The sequence below is a fragment of the Anguilla anguilla genome, chromosome 4, assembly GCF_013347855.1.
Source record: "Anguilla anguilla isolate fAngAng1 chromosome 4, fAngAng1.pri, whole genome shotgun sequence".
In the NCBI taxonomy this organism is placed as follows: Eukaryota; Metazoa; Chordata; class Actinopteri; order Anguilliformes; family Anguillidae; genus Anguilla; species Anguilla anguilla.
In genome coordinates, this window is record NC_049204.1 from 2,497,525 (window position 1) to 2,516,398 (window position 18,874).

The following is an 18,874-nucleotide window of genomic DNA, read 5'->3' on the forward strand; positions in this document are numbered from 1 at the left end:
CTGTGGCCACCAGACCTAGTACTAGAGTGGTTATGTCAGAATCGGCATACTTGCCTACTATTCAGTATACAACTTTTATAATCAATAGTAGACAAGTACTCTGATTCGGACACGGTCCGTGTTGTGATGATAATGTGATGGGTCCTTTTGTCCCAAGTGCTCCATATTCCCCATTGATTTGATGTTAAAATGTATAATATTTGTATTATTATTCTTGCTGCCATAAATTTTCATGCATTGATTCTTGTTAAATATATTCTGTACAATAGCTGGTTGTCATAGAACATCTTTTCTATGTTAGTGTGCCTTTTTCTCACTTTGAGCACCTCCTCAAATGAAAACGCTTCCCTTAGGCCCGGTAAAGAGCTCTAAAAACACAGCACGCGCTCTCAGTGTACTGGCTTCATCTGTCTCTAAAGCACTTCCTGTCCGAGTCAACTAAGCACAGGACCGCAACTGTAATCGCATCATGCATTAATCCGTTTATTAACGTGACACGTCCTGCTTCGCCATGGCTACTCACGCAGTAAGGAAATTGTTCTTGGAACCCAGTGTGATTCTAGAGCTTGTTTTTCACTTACAGTATGCCTACTGACTAGATAATGTTGGGTGTATACTACAAATGAACTTTAGTAAACTCTTTAAACACAACAGCCCAGCTAGCATACAGTAGCAGCCCGCCGACTGCATAGTCGTTGGTCCGCTGGCGTCTGACATATCGGCAGTACCATTTGCGTTCTGCTGACGGAAAGTCGAGACCTGAAGAGGAGCAGGCTATCCGCTGTCAAGATAAAATATGATCTTGCTGCTCGCTGACAACTGCAGGGCCTCTTACCGATTTTCAAAAAGGTGCCGTGACGACAGCTGTTCCTGACAGTGGTCCGATCTGTTAGGTGCCTGCTGCATATTGACCACACTATTTCGGTTTTATTTACTTCTAAATAATGTATCTGATGGCTGTGTAAAATAAATCATAATTTCAATAAAACGAGCTAGCTATATTATTTATTTTTGGATCATTTAGGCATGAAGGCCATTCCACCTGTTTCTGAAATTATACTCCACTCACGTGGGTTCACCTTGTTTATTAAGTAAAAAAAAACAAAAAAAACTTTTATTTCTTTATACTATGTCTGAATTGCGTTTTGATTACCTTAAATACAGAATCTTCATGTAAGAAACAATAAGTAGAGTTTGAAAGTATTTCTCAAGCTAAACGTTTTGTTGACGACATACGGGAACGGGTGTTGTTGGTTTATTCGTGAAACAATACTGCCCTCATGTGGTTCAATTTTGAATAATCGAATTCAGCCCCAGATTCAAAGCTAGTCTCTTTGTTATCGAAAACATCTTTTTCAATTTTATCTCCGTTTGTACTATCTCCTTTAGCAAAACAACATATCAATGTAAATTGTGGATATTGTAATTATAACAAAAATAACATAATTTATCGTGACAGAATTACTTTCCATAAAAAAACAAACATGTACGATAGACCTTCTTACGCTTTAGAGGAAAGGAACTGCGACATGTGCCGAGCTGAGTAACAGTGATAGTTCTACGAAATCACAATTCTCACACAGCTCCCGTACTTGAATGCCTTTTCCCGGCAAAAGGCTACGTGTGACCACGTGCGTCCATTCGATTTCACTTTCAGCGATTATGCGTTACGCCAGTAGAGGGCGCATACTTTTAAACAAAGGGAAAGCCCGTTTACTCTTACTTCCTAAGTGTCAGAATACAATACTGGAGGTCCACGGTGTCTGCACATATTTGTGGTTATCTTTAAATTCATACTGAGAACAATAGGCTACTTGTGGATCCTTTAGACCAGGGATTTTCTATCTTTTCTGATCCAGGGACCCTCCACACTGGGTCAAAGTCATCCAGGGAACCCCCATCATAAGTTAAAAGTGTATTTTGAAATATTTTCACAAATCTATAAATAGTTAGTGCATATCTAGTCTGGCCAGGGATCCCCTACAGTACCTCCTCCAGGGGTCTACAGAACCCCTGTTCAAAACCCTGACTTTAGACAATCAACAACTCAAATCAAAAATAGGTTTTGAAACACCAAAACTCAGCAGACACTGCAGACACTGCCAGCCTCCAGAACTGGATTCTGACACCCGTAGGCTAGATAGAGCACATAACCGGTCTCCTGGGCCTAAACTGACTGCTGATTGAAAGGAACCTGTAAAAAATCCTGCAGGCACGACTGCCCTCCCTCCAGGGCTGGAGACTGACATCCTCACGCTGGTCAGAATTTGGTCCTGGAGTGTTGAGTCACACAGACTAATAAGTGATTCGTTTATTAATGACTGAGTTTTGATTGAGCTGAAATGTGTCATACTGTTCAGTTTAGCTACAGATTTGTATGTTGTATACTTACTCTAGATGCCATATGATTGGCTTGAGAAATTTCACAGTTGAAGTGCCTCAGTAATCTATGTCCCTGACCCTTCTTCTGTGTGATATGAACCAGTTGTTTACACTACTGTATAAAAGGGAGTATGTGATATTTTGTCTGGGCACACACTTCCAGCTTGACTGGGTCTCATGAAATACAGCCTTTTTTATGGTTTATTTTATACGGTAGTTTATATATTCCTGTTCAATGAGAGTTTGATAATTTGATAATCTGAGTCCTCCCTCTGGATCAGTTGCAACACATACAGCTAATAGATTTTATTTAGCCAGGGTAATGAGTATAAATGAATACCCACATACACAGGACCGGAATTGCACACTCCTGCTCCTGTCACAAGTGCACCACTGCTGGTGTGCTGACAGCTGGCACTGACAAATGCTCAGGTCAAGGGTGCACAACTCCAGTCCTGGAGGGCGGGTCTACGTGCTGGTTTTTGTTCCAACCAGTTACCTTTTAGTTTTATAGTTTTCTGGCTGCTCTATAAACTACACTGGCTCACTCCTGTACTTGAGCAAAATGAAACGCTTAGGATACATATGAACCATGTGGCCATAGCTGGTGCTTACACAAATGGTGGATATGACTGAGATAATACAATATTTAAGAGCAGAAGTTGGCATAAAATCCTGAAATGGATCGGAAGTTGTTGCACACCCCTGGTTTAGGTTTTGGGTAAGAGACTAGCAGAGGAGGGTTGAAGGAGGTCCATGAGGTAACATACAGCGTGGCTGATTGGGGCGTTTTAGATGAGTACGGTGGTTCTGTTCAGTACTGTCGCAGCCGCATTCTGGATATGCCCTGGCTTCGTTATTCATTTTTGGCTGGACCGCAACAGCCCTATAAACGCGAATGTCTGTGACTGAGTGATTGAGTGAGTGATGAAGTTACACCGCGCATGTCTGTGACTGAGTGACTGAGTGAGTGATGAAGTTACACCGCACATGTCTGTGACTGAGTGACTGAGTGATGAAGTTACACCATTGGTCGGCCGGTTCGGTCCAGCCATATACTATGTTTTGTCCTGGTCTTGTTTTACATTCAGCAGACGCCGGTCTCATCCAGAGTCACTTCAGTGGCTTACATTTACTCTGTATGTTCAAACCGTCTTCTCAAGGCCTCAGTCGGCAGCTGATTGAGAGGAAGCCACGGATACCCGCAGACAGGGACCCCACCCAGGGATTTAGAGCCCCATGAAATGATTAATATTCTATTAATGTCCATTTCAATAACTGACTGACAGATAAAAAGTTATTAATCCCATGTTCTAATGTATATTTTTTGAAGGACTATGTCATTCAGAGCCCAGGGGACTCATCCTAACAGAGCCACATCCTCAACAGCGTCCTCCTCAATGAAAATTAATACCTTTATTCCCAATTCTTTTTTTTTTTTAATAATCAGGAACAGTAAAATTTTGTTTTGATGTAAAGTATGTCAAAGGTGCTGGGGGTCTGACACCACGAGCCAATTCTGGCACTGTCATGTTTGCTTCTGTTTGGCATCCGACTAAACAGTCACTCTGCTGATTGGTGAAAATTTAAATCGCAACTCATGTAAGCAGCATGGTCTCAAAAAGACCCAAAGACCAAATCCTCCTCGAAACATAAACTTTGTTGGCATCCGACTAAACAGTCACCCTGCTGATTGGTGAAAATTTAAATCGCAACTCATGTAAGCAGCATGGTCTCAAAAAGACCCAAAGACCAAATCCTCCTCGAAACATAAACTTTGTTGTTTTGGGTAAAATACATTTTTTTTAAAACACCTATTTTAAATCTCAGCTTAATAAAATATGTTTGAAATCATAATTTTTTTTTCTTTCATTCTTTTAGTATAATAGTTTTTTTATATTTTGTATGTGTTAGCGCAAGCTGCATTCAACGGCAATTATTTCAATAAACAATCATTCGAGAGTATGTACACGAAGCCTATACATATTAATCCGAAAACAGCTCAGAAGAGTATAATTAATTGTCGCGATTTGTACACACACATCTATCTACACGACAGGTACAGAAACACTGTCTCAAGATCACCATTGCTTTGTCTCTAAGTGTTATGATAATGCCATGCTCTACGTAAAGACAGATGAGCACGTGGTTACTACACAGCTACGGATAGCACGTGGCACGGAACGCCGTACTCCTACAGAAAATGCATTGCTGTCATCAGGGGAAGACCTTCGGATTGAAACATTACTCCAATTAGAAAAGTTGTGTCAAGCATGGATCAGTTCATCAATATTAGGCTATGCGATCGACTGACGTGGTCTAAGAAAACATACCCTCATTGTAGTGCGAGTAACTTCACCCAAAACACAGCTAGATTGGCAAAAAATATTACTTTGTATAATTTAATAGTAATAATATCTCGCGTCACATCTGTTATGAAATCAGTTAACATGTTACAGCACGAGAAATAGTATAACGGAAGAGAACCACCATTTATTTGCAAAAACGTATAGCCTTTCGGGAAAAGGGTCTATGTTTCCATCAGAAACGGCGTGTGATTCAAATAAGCTGATTCGTTCGCTCTGTGTCGTCTGTTTATCGAAGGCAGAACCGCGTTCACGTCAAGTCAGTGCGCAGGCACTATTTAAATCTTTTATCTTTGACTGGACGAGGCGGATATGTGGGAGGAGAATGGGGTACGCGCAGCGTAGGAAAGTAAGCCCTGCACAGTCCTGCGCACCGTCTTTCTTCGCATAGCGCCCCTCAGATCAGTCAGGGCCACGTGCAGGTCTAAGTCTTTTTCATTTAACCCCCTTTCTTCCATTCCATTATCCGTGTTTTATCGCAAGACGTCACACACACCGAAACCATGGTGAAATTGGCAAAGGTAAGATCGTTTATTTTTAAATTAGGATGTAGCTAAATCCTTCATAGGCAACATTGTCGTGAATGTGCTACGTTGCTGGGCGAATGGTTAAGTTCCGCGCTGTGTTCGCGATTGTTGTACTTGGGAGAAAATGGCTCGGATGAAAAAAGCGTTAGCTAGCAGAGAGCCCGTTCGGCTTTTTAGTTACATCGACGGGCCAGTGAGGCTTCGACTGCAATTTTGTTGCTAGCATCTAACTGCTTGGATAAGCGAGACAAGCCGAGACATTCATTTTAATCGACCCAGATTGCTAACGATCAGCCATGTTTTCTCTGTACTATTTTTTCCATTACAGTCACTGTAGCTAGTGAACTCCCCTTCTCAAAATGGCCATGCGCGCTCTCGGGAGGCGCGTTTGTTCTTAAACCTTGTTTCCAATGTAATTTACTTAACCCTGTTAGCTTGTTGGCGTATGGCTACTGTGTATACGGGTTTGCTAAATTTTAATCGATGATAATTGTATCGACTTAGTTTGTCGCTGCTACCCGTAAGCAAGCTAACGCTAGCTAGTTGGGGAAAGTTTAACTTCCTTAACGTTTACTGAGCATTCTGCGTACGGGGTAGTTGGCAAACATTTGGTAATCAAATTCACATTGTCCGGCGTATCCGTCTGTTAAATGCAGCACGTGTACGTTTGCAAGTAGAGATGTGTATTTTACTAGACTTAACATCGTGCGTGAGGTGAATCACATCTTTAGGCCTCGGCTTACTAGCGGACCAGCAAGGGAACCGAATTTGAACACCACGTGGGTTTAACGCACATGCGGTCTCGGCTTTGCTAGCGTGTGTTAGCTATATGCTAGCCAGCTAACTTGGCAAAGTTTCCACAACGTGACCCTCTCGACGATCTTAACGATCTTATTAGGAGTTCCACGTATTTTAATTAAAAAGTTAACGTCATTTGGCTTTCCCTGGGCATGGTCGCGCATAGCTTCTATCCGTGATTTTTAGATTCTGTGCTATTGCTAACATATGTTAATCGACACCGCATATAAATAGTCCATTATACTCTTATTTTTTGTTTAGGCAGCGAAAAAGCAAGCGACTCCGAAGAAAAAGGCTCCACCACCTCCGAAAGAAGTGGAGGAAGAGTCTAGTGAAGAAGACAGCGAAGAGGAGGAAGAGGTAAGCAACCTTAGCAAGTTATTAAATTGCCTAGAGTGTTTCATTTTAGTTTTCGTCTTGTATTCTGTAATAAGGGTTATTGCATGAAGTTGCTCGTTCCTAGAGGTACGTTTTCCCCCCAGTACGCAGTTAGTGGAATATCTGAAAACTAATCTGGCTTTTTCAGGTACCTCCCCCTAAGGCCGTAGCAAAGAAGTCTGCAGCTCCAGTCAAAGCAGCTAAAAATGGAAAGGTAGCGAAAAAAGAGGAAAGCGAGGAGGAAGATGACGATGAAGATGACGATTCAGGTAAGCAAGCGGGTTATATAGGTGTATGATTCTTAACAAATTTCCTGGTCACCTGGAATTGATTGTCCCATTGATGCAATTATAAATGATTGCTTCACTGAGTTTTGGGACCTAGGCTATATTAATGGACACCTTGTGTTCTTTGAAAGTAAAATGCAAATTATTTCACCCTGCTTTGTTAGTAACAGAGAGCAGTCATTTTAGCCAGTCTGAAGTTTGAAAAAGACCATTTAAATGACTGTCTACTGTAAGAATGAATGTGTCTTGTTGATGATGGCTAAGTTACTTCCAAGTCATGGGCACTTACGCCATTTTGTTTGAATTGTACAATTTTTCAGCTTGTGGTACTGGAACATCTTCAAGCAAAGGCAGAATTAAGGGTTTCTTAAACATTCCCCTTATGTCCATGTGGACAGTGCTGTTTTCATTGCACACTGTCTCGTCCTGCTCTTTGGTAGATATCTTGTAATCGGTGAGCATGACTTGCTGAAATTGGCCCCAGAGGTATGAAATTGGTCTCAAGTGTAATGCCCCTCATCCCCCATTCACTTCTGCTGCTCCCCGTTCCACTGAGTTTGAACCGCTGCCCTGCCTAGTAACTGCTGAACAAGAAATATGATTTATGCGCATGTATTATGGCAAACATCTGCTTAATTGACAAAATAAAGTTAATGGTTAGTGTTTGGGGTTAAAGGCCAAGGTATCTGCTCGAAGGAACAAATCATTCTAAACGAAGGTTCAAGGGTGAGCTGTGATTCTCGTACCGGATGTTCAGGTGGCAATTTGCATCCCTGGGCTCCGCTGTATTCTGAGTGGTGGGAGAACGACGATCTGAAATTAACGGTCGCCTTGCCTTTCAGAAGAAGAATCCGAGGAAGAGGCTCCACCCCCACCAAAGGGCAAAGCCAAACTGGCCAAGGTCGCACCCCCAAAGAAAGCAGCCGCCGCCCCAGCACCAGCTGCAGAGTCTGACGACGACGACGATGATGACGACGAAGAGGATGATGGTACGTTGTGTTGACTACTGCGGTGTAAGAATCGCTAAAGAATGTGGCTTGTCTTCGAAAAATAATTTGGGCTCAGATCTCTAGCCTTTGTTCTTGAGCAGAGCGTCTCTGGGTCGGCCATTAAAAGAGTGTCCTTCAGCAAAATTGCTAATGAGCATCTCCTGTCCCACCCCTCTTTGGACCACAGAATCTGAAGAGGAGGCCCCTCCCCCAAAGAAGGCCACTCCTGCTAAGCCCCCAGCAAAGGCCACTCCAGCAAAGGCAACTCCTGCTAAGGCAGCTCCGGCAAAGGAGGAGTCAGAAGAGGATGATGATGATGAGGACGACGATGATGATGATGAAGAAGGTGAGTCCTCCTAGACTGCCTGGCCAAATTGCTGAGCTGCACTTGGCAGATTGTGTGGATAAATCTGTTCTCCCCTGACAGAGTAGTGTACTGATTTGAATGAATTAAAATGTGACATTTGCTTAGTGCAAGGGCGTCCACTCCACCCCCGGTCAAGGACGGTTGTTACATCTGCTGGTTTCTGCTGGTACTTGGCCCATTTAACTCGTCAACTGACGGCCATTACCCTTGTCACCTCATTTAGAGTCTGTGGCCTGAAGTGGTGAGTGAGTTTAGTGAATATGAAAACCAGCAGAGACGGGGGCTGCCCACGGCCTTGGTTCTCCTTGGGCGTCTGAGTCCATAGAGCGCAGTACACATGATGAACAACAAGGGACTTAATACTGAACATTTTTGATGTCAGTTCTTTCATTTGTCTGATGTGCTGCGCTTCTGAGTTTGACTTAAACTGCCTTGTGTGGCTTGTGTGGTTACAGACTTCAGAGTCTCTGATGTTGACTGTGTTCCCTCTGCACGTTTTAGACTCCGAGGACGAGAAGATGGACACAACGCCTGCCCCCGCAGCAGCCAAGGCGAAAAAAGCTGGCATGGTGAAGGCCAAGGAGGAGTCTGAAGACGACGAGGAAGATGATGAGGACGATGATGATGACGATGAGGAAGAGGACGAGGATGAAGAGGGTGAGTAAAAGGAATAATGGTTTTTATAATTGCATGCTCTGAGTTGATGGTAAATGTCTTCTCTAGCTACCTTAGAACAATAGTGATGGTGTGTCTGCAAAACTGCCACAGTATACATGAGTGGTCAGTTTTTATTAACAAAAATTTTTATGCTACTGAATGAACTGTGAATGATCCTAATCGTCTCGATTAACAAATTTACTATTTCCATGGGAGTGAGTTATAAGTTGGGAGTTGGACCAATCAGGTCTAACCCTGGACTTGACTGGATGATTCCAAATCTGAGATGAGCAGACATGCTAAAACTCTAGTTCACGATAGAGAAAAAAAATTATATTCAGAAAATGTCTTGTGTGCTAAGAACTTGTGTGCAGCACGCGTCTGCTTATTTCCGTAAATCAAATGTGCGATTGTGTTTTCCCAGAAGCCCCAGTGACTCCTGCTAAGAGGAAGGCCGAGTCCAAGAAGGAGACTCCTCCCGCCAAAAAGGCGAAGTCTGAGGGTGAAGGTAAGGGTCTTGCTTCCTGCCCCCCTGAGATCTGGCACCCCAACACTTGCGTACATGATGAGCATTAAGGGACTTAATACTGATGTATTTGATGTTACCTTTAATTCAGCTGATGTGTTGTGGGATGTGTCGTCTTGTTTCCCACGTTTGAGCACCATGTGTCATAAACGCTTGTAACCGTCTCCACAGGGTTCAGCCTCTTTGTCGGCAACTTGAACTCGGGCAAGGACTTTGATGAAATCAAACAGGGCCTGAAGAATTTCTTCTCCAAGAAGGATCTCGAAGTTCAGGATGTTAGGGTTGGATCGTCAAAGTGAGTGTGAAGTCCTGTAATGTTGTCCCTGTCACCGTCTGATGTGCTGGTGAAAACTTGTGCCGCTTCTGCCTTTTTTTTTTTTTTTTTTTTGTGGGTTTCATTACCTGTGACTGTTACTTGTGTAATGTGTGACCTGTAATTTCTGTAATCATTGTTTACTGCAGGAAATTCGGATACGTGGACTTTGCAACGGAAGATGATTTGCTCAAAGCCCTTGAACTGAATGGGAAGAAAATAATGGGCCAGGAAGTGAAACTGGACAGGGCACGGAGCAAGGAGACGTCCATGGAAGGGAAAAAAGGTAGGCTTTCGCTGAGGTGATCCAGCAAATGGCCGCTTTATCTGAGAACACGCACACACACGCCTGCTTTCTGTTCTGTTCCCCCCCCCCCCCCCCCGAATGTGACTAATCAGAATTGATGTTCCTCCTGCAGAGAGAGATGCACGAACCTTGTTCGTGAAAAACCTGCCGTTCTCCGCCACACAGGAGGACCTGAAGGAGGTCTTCGACCAGGCAGTAGAAATCCGGGTACCCCCCGGACAGAACGGATCCAACAGAGGGTAAGCGCTCGCCTCCCTCCTGGAGTGTCCGATTGGTTTACAAATAGAAGCCCAGCAGCACCAGAGTGTCCGCTTGGTTTATTTCCCAGTTAAGTTGTCTATTTTGAGGCAACTGCCCACTTGTTGGATACTACGAAATGCACCGTTAAGCTTGCTTCAAAATGTCTGACCACCTGGTCTGCAAAAATTCACTGATTTATCCCAACAGTGAAAAATCGTGAGTTAATTCTGGTTAGGTTGTGAGGCTGTATTATGTGTCTACTTTCTTAAACTTCAGCTTTGACTCGTCTCTCGTGTGGTAGGATCGCTTATGTGGAGTTTAAGACTGAGGCGATCGCAGAGAAGATGTTGGAGGAGGCACAGGGAGCGGACGTCCAGGGCCGTTCCATCATCGTCGACTACACAGGAGACAAGAGCCAGAAGGGAGCCAGAGCCCCAGGTAAAACTGGCCTCCCTCTCCACTGAGCACGCTGACTCGGCGCTCTCCTGTCCAAAGCCTCTCCATGGCTTCTTGGTTGGACTAGAGATGATGCAAATTTGAATTTTTCTGACTCCATGTGATGATTTTAAAGATAGTCAAGTACTGATCTAGTCCTTAAGCTGGTGTCTGGGACATGATGAGGTGTCATCTAGGGAAAAGGATGACCAGCAGCAGCCAGTTCGCTGACCCTTCCTTTTTCTCTCTGTCGCCCCCTAGCTGCCAAAGGAAAGACGCTGGTGGTGAACAACCTGGCGTACAGCGCTACAGAGGAGATCCTCCAGAGCACCTTCGAAAAGGCCGTCTCCATCAGAATACCACAGAACAACGGCAAGCCAAAGGGGTGAGTGGGCGGGGCTTTCCCCCAAATTTTCCCAAAGCAGTCTTGACGAAACACAATTGTGGAAAGTGTTGCCACGTAGTGCTGAGCGGATTGTTTCCCCCACCCACCTTTTCTTAATCACTTGAGTTCCCCCTCTGTATTAATCAGGAAATGCCCTTTTCAGGCCTTAAACGTCTCTGCCAGAGGTGGAGGATGCAAGTTCGTCCCAAAGCGCAGTCGCAAACTTTTGCATTCTCCGAACAGCCGTCTCATGCGTTTTTTGGCCTCTGTTCTGGCGCAGGTTCGCCTTTGTGGAGTTCGAGAACGAGGACGACGCAAAGGAGGCCCTGGACTCCATGAACAACTCCGAGGTTGAAGGCAGGACCATCCGGCTCGAGTTCAGCCAGAACAGCGGTCAGAAGGACGGAGGCAGAGGAAACTCTGGTAGGAGACTCCACTGGAGAATCGTCCGTTTTGACCCTCCGAGGTGTCGGACCACAAACAATGTGAACGCGTCTTGCCTGAACATTCTAATGCTGATATCACAATTGCTACTGGTAATTCAGAGCAATGGTGTTCTAGAATGCTGACTTATAGTTTTGTAAACATTCCAAAAAACCTGCTCTTCAAAGGGTTAAAGCCTTGCATGGGTCTGCAGCATTCCTCTGCTTTGTGGTTTTCTGTCTTTTGTTTTGTTGACTCCATTGTCATTAGTCATCTTCGGCACTTTTGCTTTTGGTTCCTCAGCACATAATTGATCAGATAAGGCCGTTTGTTTACAGTTGACTCGACTAGTTACTTGGGTCTGATTTTGTTGCTGATAAGTTAAACGCAAATCGGCAGACTCAGCAGCTTTCCAGGACCAGGGTTGGGGTCCCCAAGGGTTTGACAGTTTCGACACCAGGGTTATTTTTATGGTTATGAAATTGATCGGGGTTTTGCTTGCACACACGTGTACACTTGTGTCTCTGCGCTTTTTGCACATGGGAGAAGAACTTGGAATGTATTATCGTGGACACAAATGGAGCGTATTGTGCGCTGCAGACACTGAATGTGTGGGTATTGACGTGTGTGCTCTTGTGTTTACAGGACCCACAAAGACGCTCTTTGTCAAAGGCCTGTCAGAGGACACCACAGACCAGACCCTGAAAGAGTCCTTTGAGGGAGCCACCGCTGCCAGGATCGTCACAGACCGCGACACCGGCTCGTCCAAAGGGTACGAGCGGCGTCCAATCACAACCCGCAGATCCCCCAGCGCCTGCTGGGGCTCTTCTCATGAGCTCCTCTCCGTCTCTCTGGTGACGCTGCACGGATTCGCACGAGAAGTAGAGCAGCCAATCGCAGTCTGACCACTCAGGCCCGTTCCTGTTCTGTGGGAGCTGGCTTGGTCTGCTGCGAGACACCGAATTCAGTCTGACCTACAAGGCAGTGAGCCATGTCGGGGCAACCTATTTATGCCTTTGAAGAAAATGTATTTCTTTTAGCTTAAAGGGTTAAAGCCAGCCCTGTGAAGATTCACTGTGCTGTGAAATTCAACCAATGGTTCAGCCGTTAAAAGTATTCCATTTCTTCCTGGTTAATCATTCATTTTCAGACCCTTAATGTCTCTGAGGGACTTGGGTATGCCACAAGCGCACGTTGCACCAAGACCTTTTGTATTTTCTTTATTTTGTACGGCTGATGGTAGGAGAGAATGTAGAGGATAAGCTGAAATGGGTGTGGCTCCGGTAACCGTAGTAACGGCCTGCCGTTTGCCGCTTTGTTTCCCCCCCCCCCCCGCAGGTTCGGCTTCGTAGACTTCGAGAGCGAGGATGACTGCAAGGCCGCCAAGGAGGCGATGGAGGACGGCGAGATCGACGGGACCAGGGTCACGCTGGACTACGCGCGGCCCAAGGGCGAGGGCGGCCAGCGGGGCGGCCGCGGCGGCTTCGGCGGCGGGTTCGGTGGCGGATTTGGCGGGCGCGGCGGCGGCGGGAGAGGAGGCCGCGGCGGGTTCGGTAGAGGCGGCGGCGGCGGCTTCAGGGGAGGAAGAGGAGGAAACCGCGGAGGAGGCCGTGGAGGTTTCGGAGGTAAGGCTGTGCCTGTGTCTGTAATGCTGACGTCACAGTAAATGTAATGCCTGAATGTTAAATGGGAGACTGATTTGACACCCACGGGAGTAAATTGCTGCTTTTTGTTTTTAATGGTTGGTCTTTTTTGTCGTATTTCAGGAGGACGAGGTGGTGGATTTGGAGGCGGTGGTGGATTTGGAGGCAAGCCCCAAGGAAAGAAGATTAAGTTTGACGATTAAAAAAAAAAAAAAAATCTGTAAATTTTTACTTTTTTGAAACGGACTCTGTTTTCATCTTCATATTTCTCCATGCGCTGACAGAGCCTTTTGGACATTCCAGAAAGAGCGTCTGATTTAAATGTTCTGGCCGCCCGAGCACCTCCCCCTTTCCTCCCCCCACCCTGTAGCTGAAGAGAACTGCGAGTTCTGAAATGTCCGTTGCCTGTGTGCATTTTCATAATTTGACCTTCTTTTCCTTTTTTTTTTTTTTTTTTTTTCTTTTCCAAAGGAGTAAAATGGAATGCGTTGGCAAACCCACAGTGAAAATGCGTTGGTCTAGGTACACATTGTACATGCAATTTATAGTTTCATTTTACCTTTTGTAAAAAAGTGACGTTTCCTTATGTGTGTTCTTGTTTCGTTTTTTTTCCACTGTAAATGCAAAAAAATTTTACCATGTGTAAAGCATATTGTAATGGATGGAAGATTAAATACACCCAAGCTGTTTTGGGTATTTAGAATCTCTGGGAATTTGTCTACTGTGATGTTTGGGTTGGGTAGTTGGTTTTGATGGGTTCATAAATGGAATGAAGACTAATGCTATTTAAACTTGATTTGGCAATTCTGATAATTCTAGTACTCTATTTACTAAAGTAGTTCTAGTTTCATTGCCAAAAAAAAAAAAAAACTGGATCTTGTACATGTCCAAGAGATATGATTTTTAACGTAACAGCCCAAGGATGTTTTTAGGAGTTTATCTTACTGTGCCAGGTTATGATGTTCATAAATGTATTAATCAAATAAAACTAACAGATTTTTAAAGAAATTGTCCAGAATTTTGTTTCCGGGCAAGATGCTTCCCCAGCTAATTAGTGTAGATGCTGTATCCGGGCATTTAAATGGTTACCTGCATTATAGACATCTTACTAAATTTAGAACCGAATGGATAAGGGATACATTGTTTCCCCATAAATGTGCCATGTAATGGAGCTGTAAAGGCATGAATATTTTATCAATGGTGAAAGTGACACAAAGCTGTATTTTTAACTGCAGAACCAGCTTACCCCACAAGGTGGACCCAATGAGTCCATGCTAATATACCTCAATTCCCGGGTCATACGAAGCGATTAGCAGGCAAGGTACGTTGCCCAAAATTGTGAATTGACATTCTGAAGTTGCATAAATTTATGAAATTAAAGGGAGGCAGGTGCGATTTGTATATTTGTTGAGTCATCCACACAACTGTGCCACAGCAGTGTTTTCAGTAAGTACACAAATAATCTGCTGTGGTTTTACAACAGTTTCATATAGTCTCCCCCCCCCCCCGAGATTTAATTTTTAACTTCTTGCAAACTTAAGTTTGGAACAATTTTTTTCAAAAACTAGCAGGTCTGTTGAAACAATTTAAAATGTAACAAAATGTTTCTAAAAGATCGATGTCTCACACAGCACATTTACAGAAAATGAAATGATCTAAATGACTGAAATTTCTAGGATGTGAATGTGGGATATTACGATGGTACATCATCCTGAGATGGACATTAAGCGGGCAGTTAACCGCTCATTACTACGTAGAGATTGCAAGAATGGAAGGGATGAAAACCAGCATACGCAATAGGTCCCTAGGATGGAGAGTATGCCCCCTGCTGTACTCTAGGTGGCAGTAAAATATCAAATGCGTTTGCACTGCCTGTTTTTACAGGCCTGGCACAAGCAACGCAAGATTCATGTGCTTCCCATATGTAGCAGCCAGTTCCTCCTCCTCCTCTCCCTGTTCCTCTCTGTCAGTTTAACCCTTTGATGTGCGAGGTCACAAACGAGTGATTAGAAAGTTCTGAACTGAACATTCTAATGCTGATGTACCAATCCATCCATCCATCCATTATCTCTACCCGCTTAGCCTGAGCAGGGCTGATGTTACAATCGCTACTGATAACTGAAACCAATGGAGTTCTAGAACACTGACTTATAATTTAGGGGAAAAAAAACATTAGCCAATCAGGGACTTAAATTAAGGGCCCAAGTGCTGAACAAACAGACCAAAGGCAATTTGGCCCTCCAGGATTTGAGTTTTGGGATCACTGCACTATTCACTATTCACATAATGCACATATCACATTTTATTTTTTGTATTGTGCAGGGCCCCCCTCAATCTCAGTGGGTCCTCCCTGTTGAAATAAAGGACATATATTTCCTATATGTTATATATTGGAGCGTATTTTTCGGTGTGTTTGCGCATTGCGTGAGGGCATGAGAGGCTCCATTTTGGCTCCAGCGCAGGGGGATTCTAGCGCTCCGCTCGCTCAGTTGCCGCTGACAGGAGGGTTCACAAGCCGAGCCGCCGAGGGCCACGCCTCTTTCCTGCCGTAGCCGTGGCGACGTCTGAGCGGCGCGCATTGTTCACGGGAGGTTGTGAGCGCGCGTCTGTGGGACAGGGTGGCTGGGCTGTTGAAAAACCAGGTGATACGAGGGTAGGGGAGGGGAGGGGGGGTCGGGGGACTGAATACAGCTATTTAGGGATCGAGTCCCCCCGGCTTGTCCGACGCTGACAGCAACCTTGCTCCTCTCAGCTCTCTGCGACATGGGGTCAGACGTCAGGAGGCGGAACAGGAGGGCGCTCTGTTCCGCCAGCAGGCTAATCTTTCCTCCCGCCTCCGCTCATGTTATGGAGCTTTCGCGCGCAGTTGCCGCAGCCTGAAATGTGTGCATTTTAAACTTCCGTGGCGGTTCAAACGAAATAAGGTCTACGTGTCTGCTGCCAAGCCGATTAACAAAATCCTAAGCCAGGGCCCATATAGGTGAGAGGCTTTAACTGGGATGTTTTCTGCATCGAGTCAAATTACAAGGCTCCATTTTTGTAAAGCACCATATAGCGCAGAATAGCTGGAAAACCATCTTATGTCATCTCATAATTCCCATTTCTCCACTGTGAGGTAAAACGTGAGTGTACAACAGTCAGTGTTATGCGGTTATAATAACTATAATAATAAAAACAAATTATTTTGAGGTGTATTAATTATTTCATACCTGCGTGGAAAATCTGCTCGGTAGAAAACCAAGGATCCTTGCGCAGGAGGGAGAGGTACGGTCGTGATGCCAGAGAGACATTTAGAGTGAAAAGGGGCGAAGATCCGTTTAAAAATTTAATCTGTTGGCCATGTGTGCTGTTTGGACAGAGTTTATGATGGGGCGAACAGTTCCGCAATGGCTGGTTTGTGCTGGTCTGTGTTCCAACAACCAATTGTTCTGCCTATGTTTCTAAACAGCAGTATAACTATATTGATGCTGGTTCACTCCCATGTATTACCAAGATTTTCACAAAGGAAACATGGAACACAATCTGCAGGCGTGGCTCTTGACTGTATCAAAGATGTCAGATCAAGTAAAAGTTAGGTGCAAAATAAAATAATTAAGAGAAGTGGTTGGCATGATCCCAATATGGATCAGACTTTGTCATACTAAAGGAAAGAATTCGCGATCACACACCTGTTGTAGGCCTACTCTCAGATGGTGTGCTACTCATGGAGTGTGAAAACCATTGAGATACATAAGAAGTGGGGACAGCTTCTGCTTACCGGTTCCATGGATTCCTATGGGAGCTGCTCATTGGTACAAGAAGCCAGTTCATGGAGGCCGTCATGTTTGACTATGAGGCTTTAGGCACAAGGTGCGCGTGCACACTGGGTACCTAAACATTAAGGGATGAATGGGAATGGAAAAAAAGGTTACATCTTCTTCTGTGGAGCTCAGAAAAAAATTGGTCTCTGAAAAGTAATTCGTTTTGTGTGTTGAAATTTTTGAATTTAAAAGTACTGTACAAAATAGTATAATTTGGCCAGGGTAAAGTAGTAGTTACGAATGGAATGCAATGGGGGAATGTTGCTTTTTGGCACCTGAGGCTTATTAAACTGTAATACCTCCGGCAACCACAGGAGTTTGCGAGCTTCAGAGGGAATGTCAGTTGCTCACTGGTCTCCTGGTGAAAACCAGTGAACTTCTGAGGTAACAACGAGCGACGTTAGTTTAGCTAACTAATGACGAGCGATAGCTTGCTAAATTGAAAAACTGACGAAACGCTAATCCGAGCTGTTTATCAACATTATTTACTAAAAATGGCTAAGTAGCCAGCTAATTAAAATGTTTAACAACTGGAATTTCACGATAGATTTGGGAAAGTTTACCTCAAGGATTTCTTTCATGTTCGTCTCCTGTCAGGTTGACGTAGCAACAGACAACAGGTGTGCGGTTAATGTCTGAGAGCGTGACACAAAAGAGCGGGAGAGGAATCGCTACCTAGAGCGCGAGGCAGGCGATCGCTTGGTGGAAGTACTGTGGAAAACCGCAGTTCCACCTGCTGTGATAAAGCGCCGTAGAGAAGAGACGGCTCTAGCCTTTTTATCGATTGCGGACGGTGGGGAGATTTTGTTTTTTGGCCTATTCCAGCCCCGCCCTCCTGCCTAGAACTGGCCCTGCTCTGGAGAATGATTTCCACAATTAGCTATACATAGTACAAGAAAAGCTACAAAAGACCGTGCAGCAAGTTATTTTTAAAAGATAATAAATTTAGAGTAAAATGCGAGGTATCCTCCACAATGGTGCTCTGTTATTTCCAAGGCTAGACTACCCTGGAGGTAGATTTTTTTTCCCTCAAAACATCAATGCAAAAGAGAGTTGAGTTCTTAGCTGACCTTCCTGGTTAAATAAAGGTCATATGACTAAATAAAACATTTTGTGGTCCATAAATTACAAATATAATGTCAGTAATAATTAACCGTCCATTACATATTCACCAGCAGCTGGTGACCCTGAGATGATTGTCTCAGGGTCTGAGATGATTGTCTCAGGGCTGATGACCCTGAGATGAACATGGACAAATGTGTATTTAAATACTTTTTGCCTTCGCGTGACCCTGATCTCAAACTACAGAAGTATGAGCTGCTGCTGCTGTGGTTGCCGTCTTCAGCACGGGTGTTATCAGACGTCACTATGGAACGCGTTGTGATCGTGGGGCAGTATTTACACTCATTATCGCAGCATTTTTTAAATGCTTCCTGCTGATGGATCCGTGGCCTTCATGGGGGAGAAGAGCCCTGAGGCTAGAAAAACACAGCAGGGTTTTAAAAGGACGTCAACCTCACCAAACCAGTTTCCCAAAAAAAAAATAAAAAAACACCCCAGTTTCAGACATACCACTCCTTTAGTATATGCTCCGCTGCCCCTGACCCTGAGATTAGCCTGGACGAACTGCGCTAAAGGGAAAACACAGAGGCTTGAATAGGGGGATTAGTTAGCGCGATGCGGTTTGTTAGCATGACGAGAACGGCATGTGACTGAGCTGACGGGTGTGGGCGACGCATGGTTTGTGATTGTTGCTGCTGCTGCTCTGTGCTCCGTGCGTGCATTGTGTGCCAGCAGCGGACAGAAGACTTCTGCGACGAACTTGGTGGGGGTGGAGAAGAGGGGTGGGGGATGGGGGGGGGGGGGGGGGCACATTCCTTTTGGCTGCTTGGATGAAGTGGTGACAGTTGGCAGCTGGATAACCCCCCCCCCCCCCCCCCCCCGCCCACCATGCCTGGCAGTCTGCCTTTGAAGATGAAGAGGTAGTGTTAAAACCACAGCCCCCCCTTCCCTCCCCACCCACAGCCAGATTAGCACCAAACTCATCCAAT

General features: G+C 44.8%; 1 protein-coding gene and 2 non-coding genes across 3 annotated transcripts; all 3 read left to right on the top strand.

The window, feature by feature from the left end:
- Nucleotides 1-5,109: 5,109 nt before the first annotated feature.
- Nucleotides 5,110-13,893, top strand: ncl (nucleolin). The gene is made up of 16 exons (XM_035412364.1): nt 5,110-5,269; nt 6,335-6,433; nt 6,600-6,720; nt 7,581-7,727; nt 7,915-8,073; nt 8,596-8,751; nt 9,176-9,259; nt 9,449-9,572; nt 9,740-9,876; nt 10,010-10,136; nt 10,439-10,575; nt 10,834-10,957; nt 11,238-11,380; nt 12,026-12,152; nt 12,719-13,005; nt 13,147-13,893. Exons 1-16 carry the CDS (start codon nt 5,252-5,254, stop codon nt 13,224-13,226), a joined length of 2,070 nt encoding a protein of 689 aa, XP_035268255.1. The 5' UTR covers nt 5,110-5,251; the 3' UTR covers nt 13,227-13,893.
- On the top strand, nt 8,425-8,498 carry LOC118226642. The gene has a single exon (XR_004765072.1). It is a non-coding gene; the product is annotated as a small nucleolar RNA SNORD82 (small nucleolar RNA).
- On the top strand, nt 9,307-9,377 carry LOC118226643. The gene has a single exon (XR_004765073.1). It is a non-coding gene; the product is annotated as a small nucleolar RNA SNORD82 (small nucleolar RNA).
- Nucleotides 13,894-18,874: the final 4,981 nt, after the last annotated feature.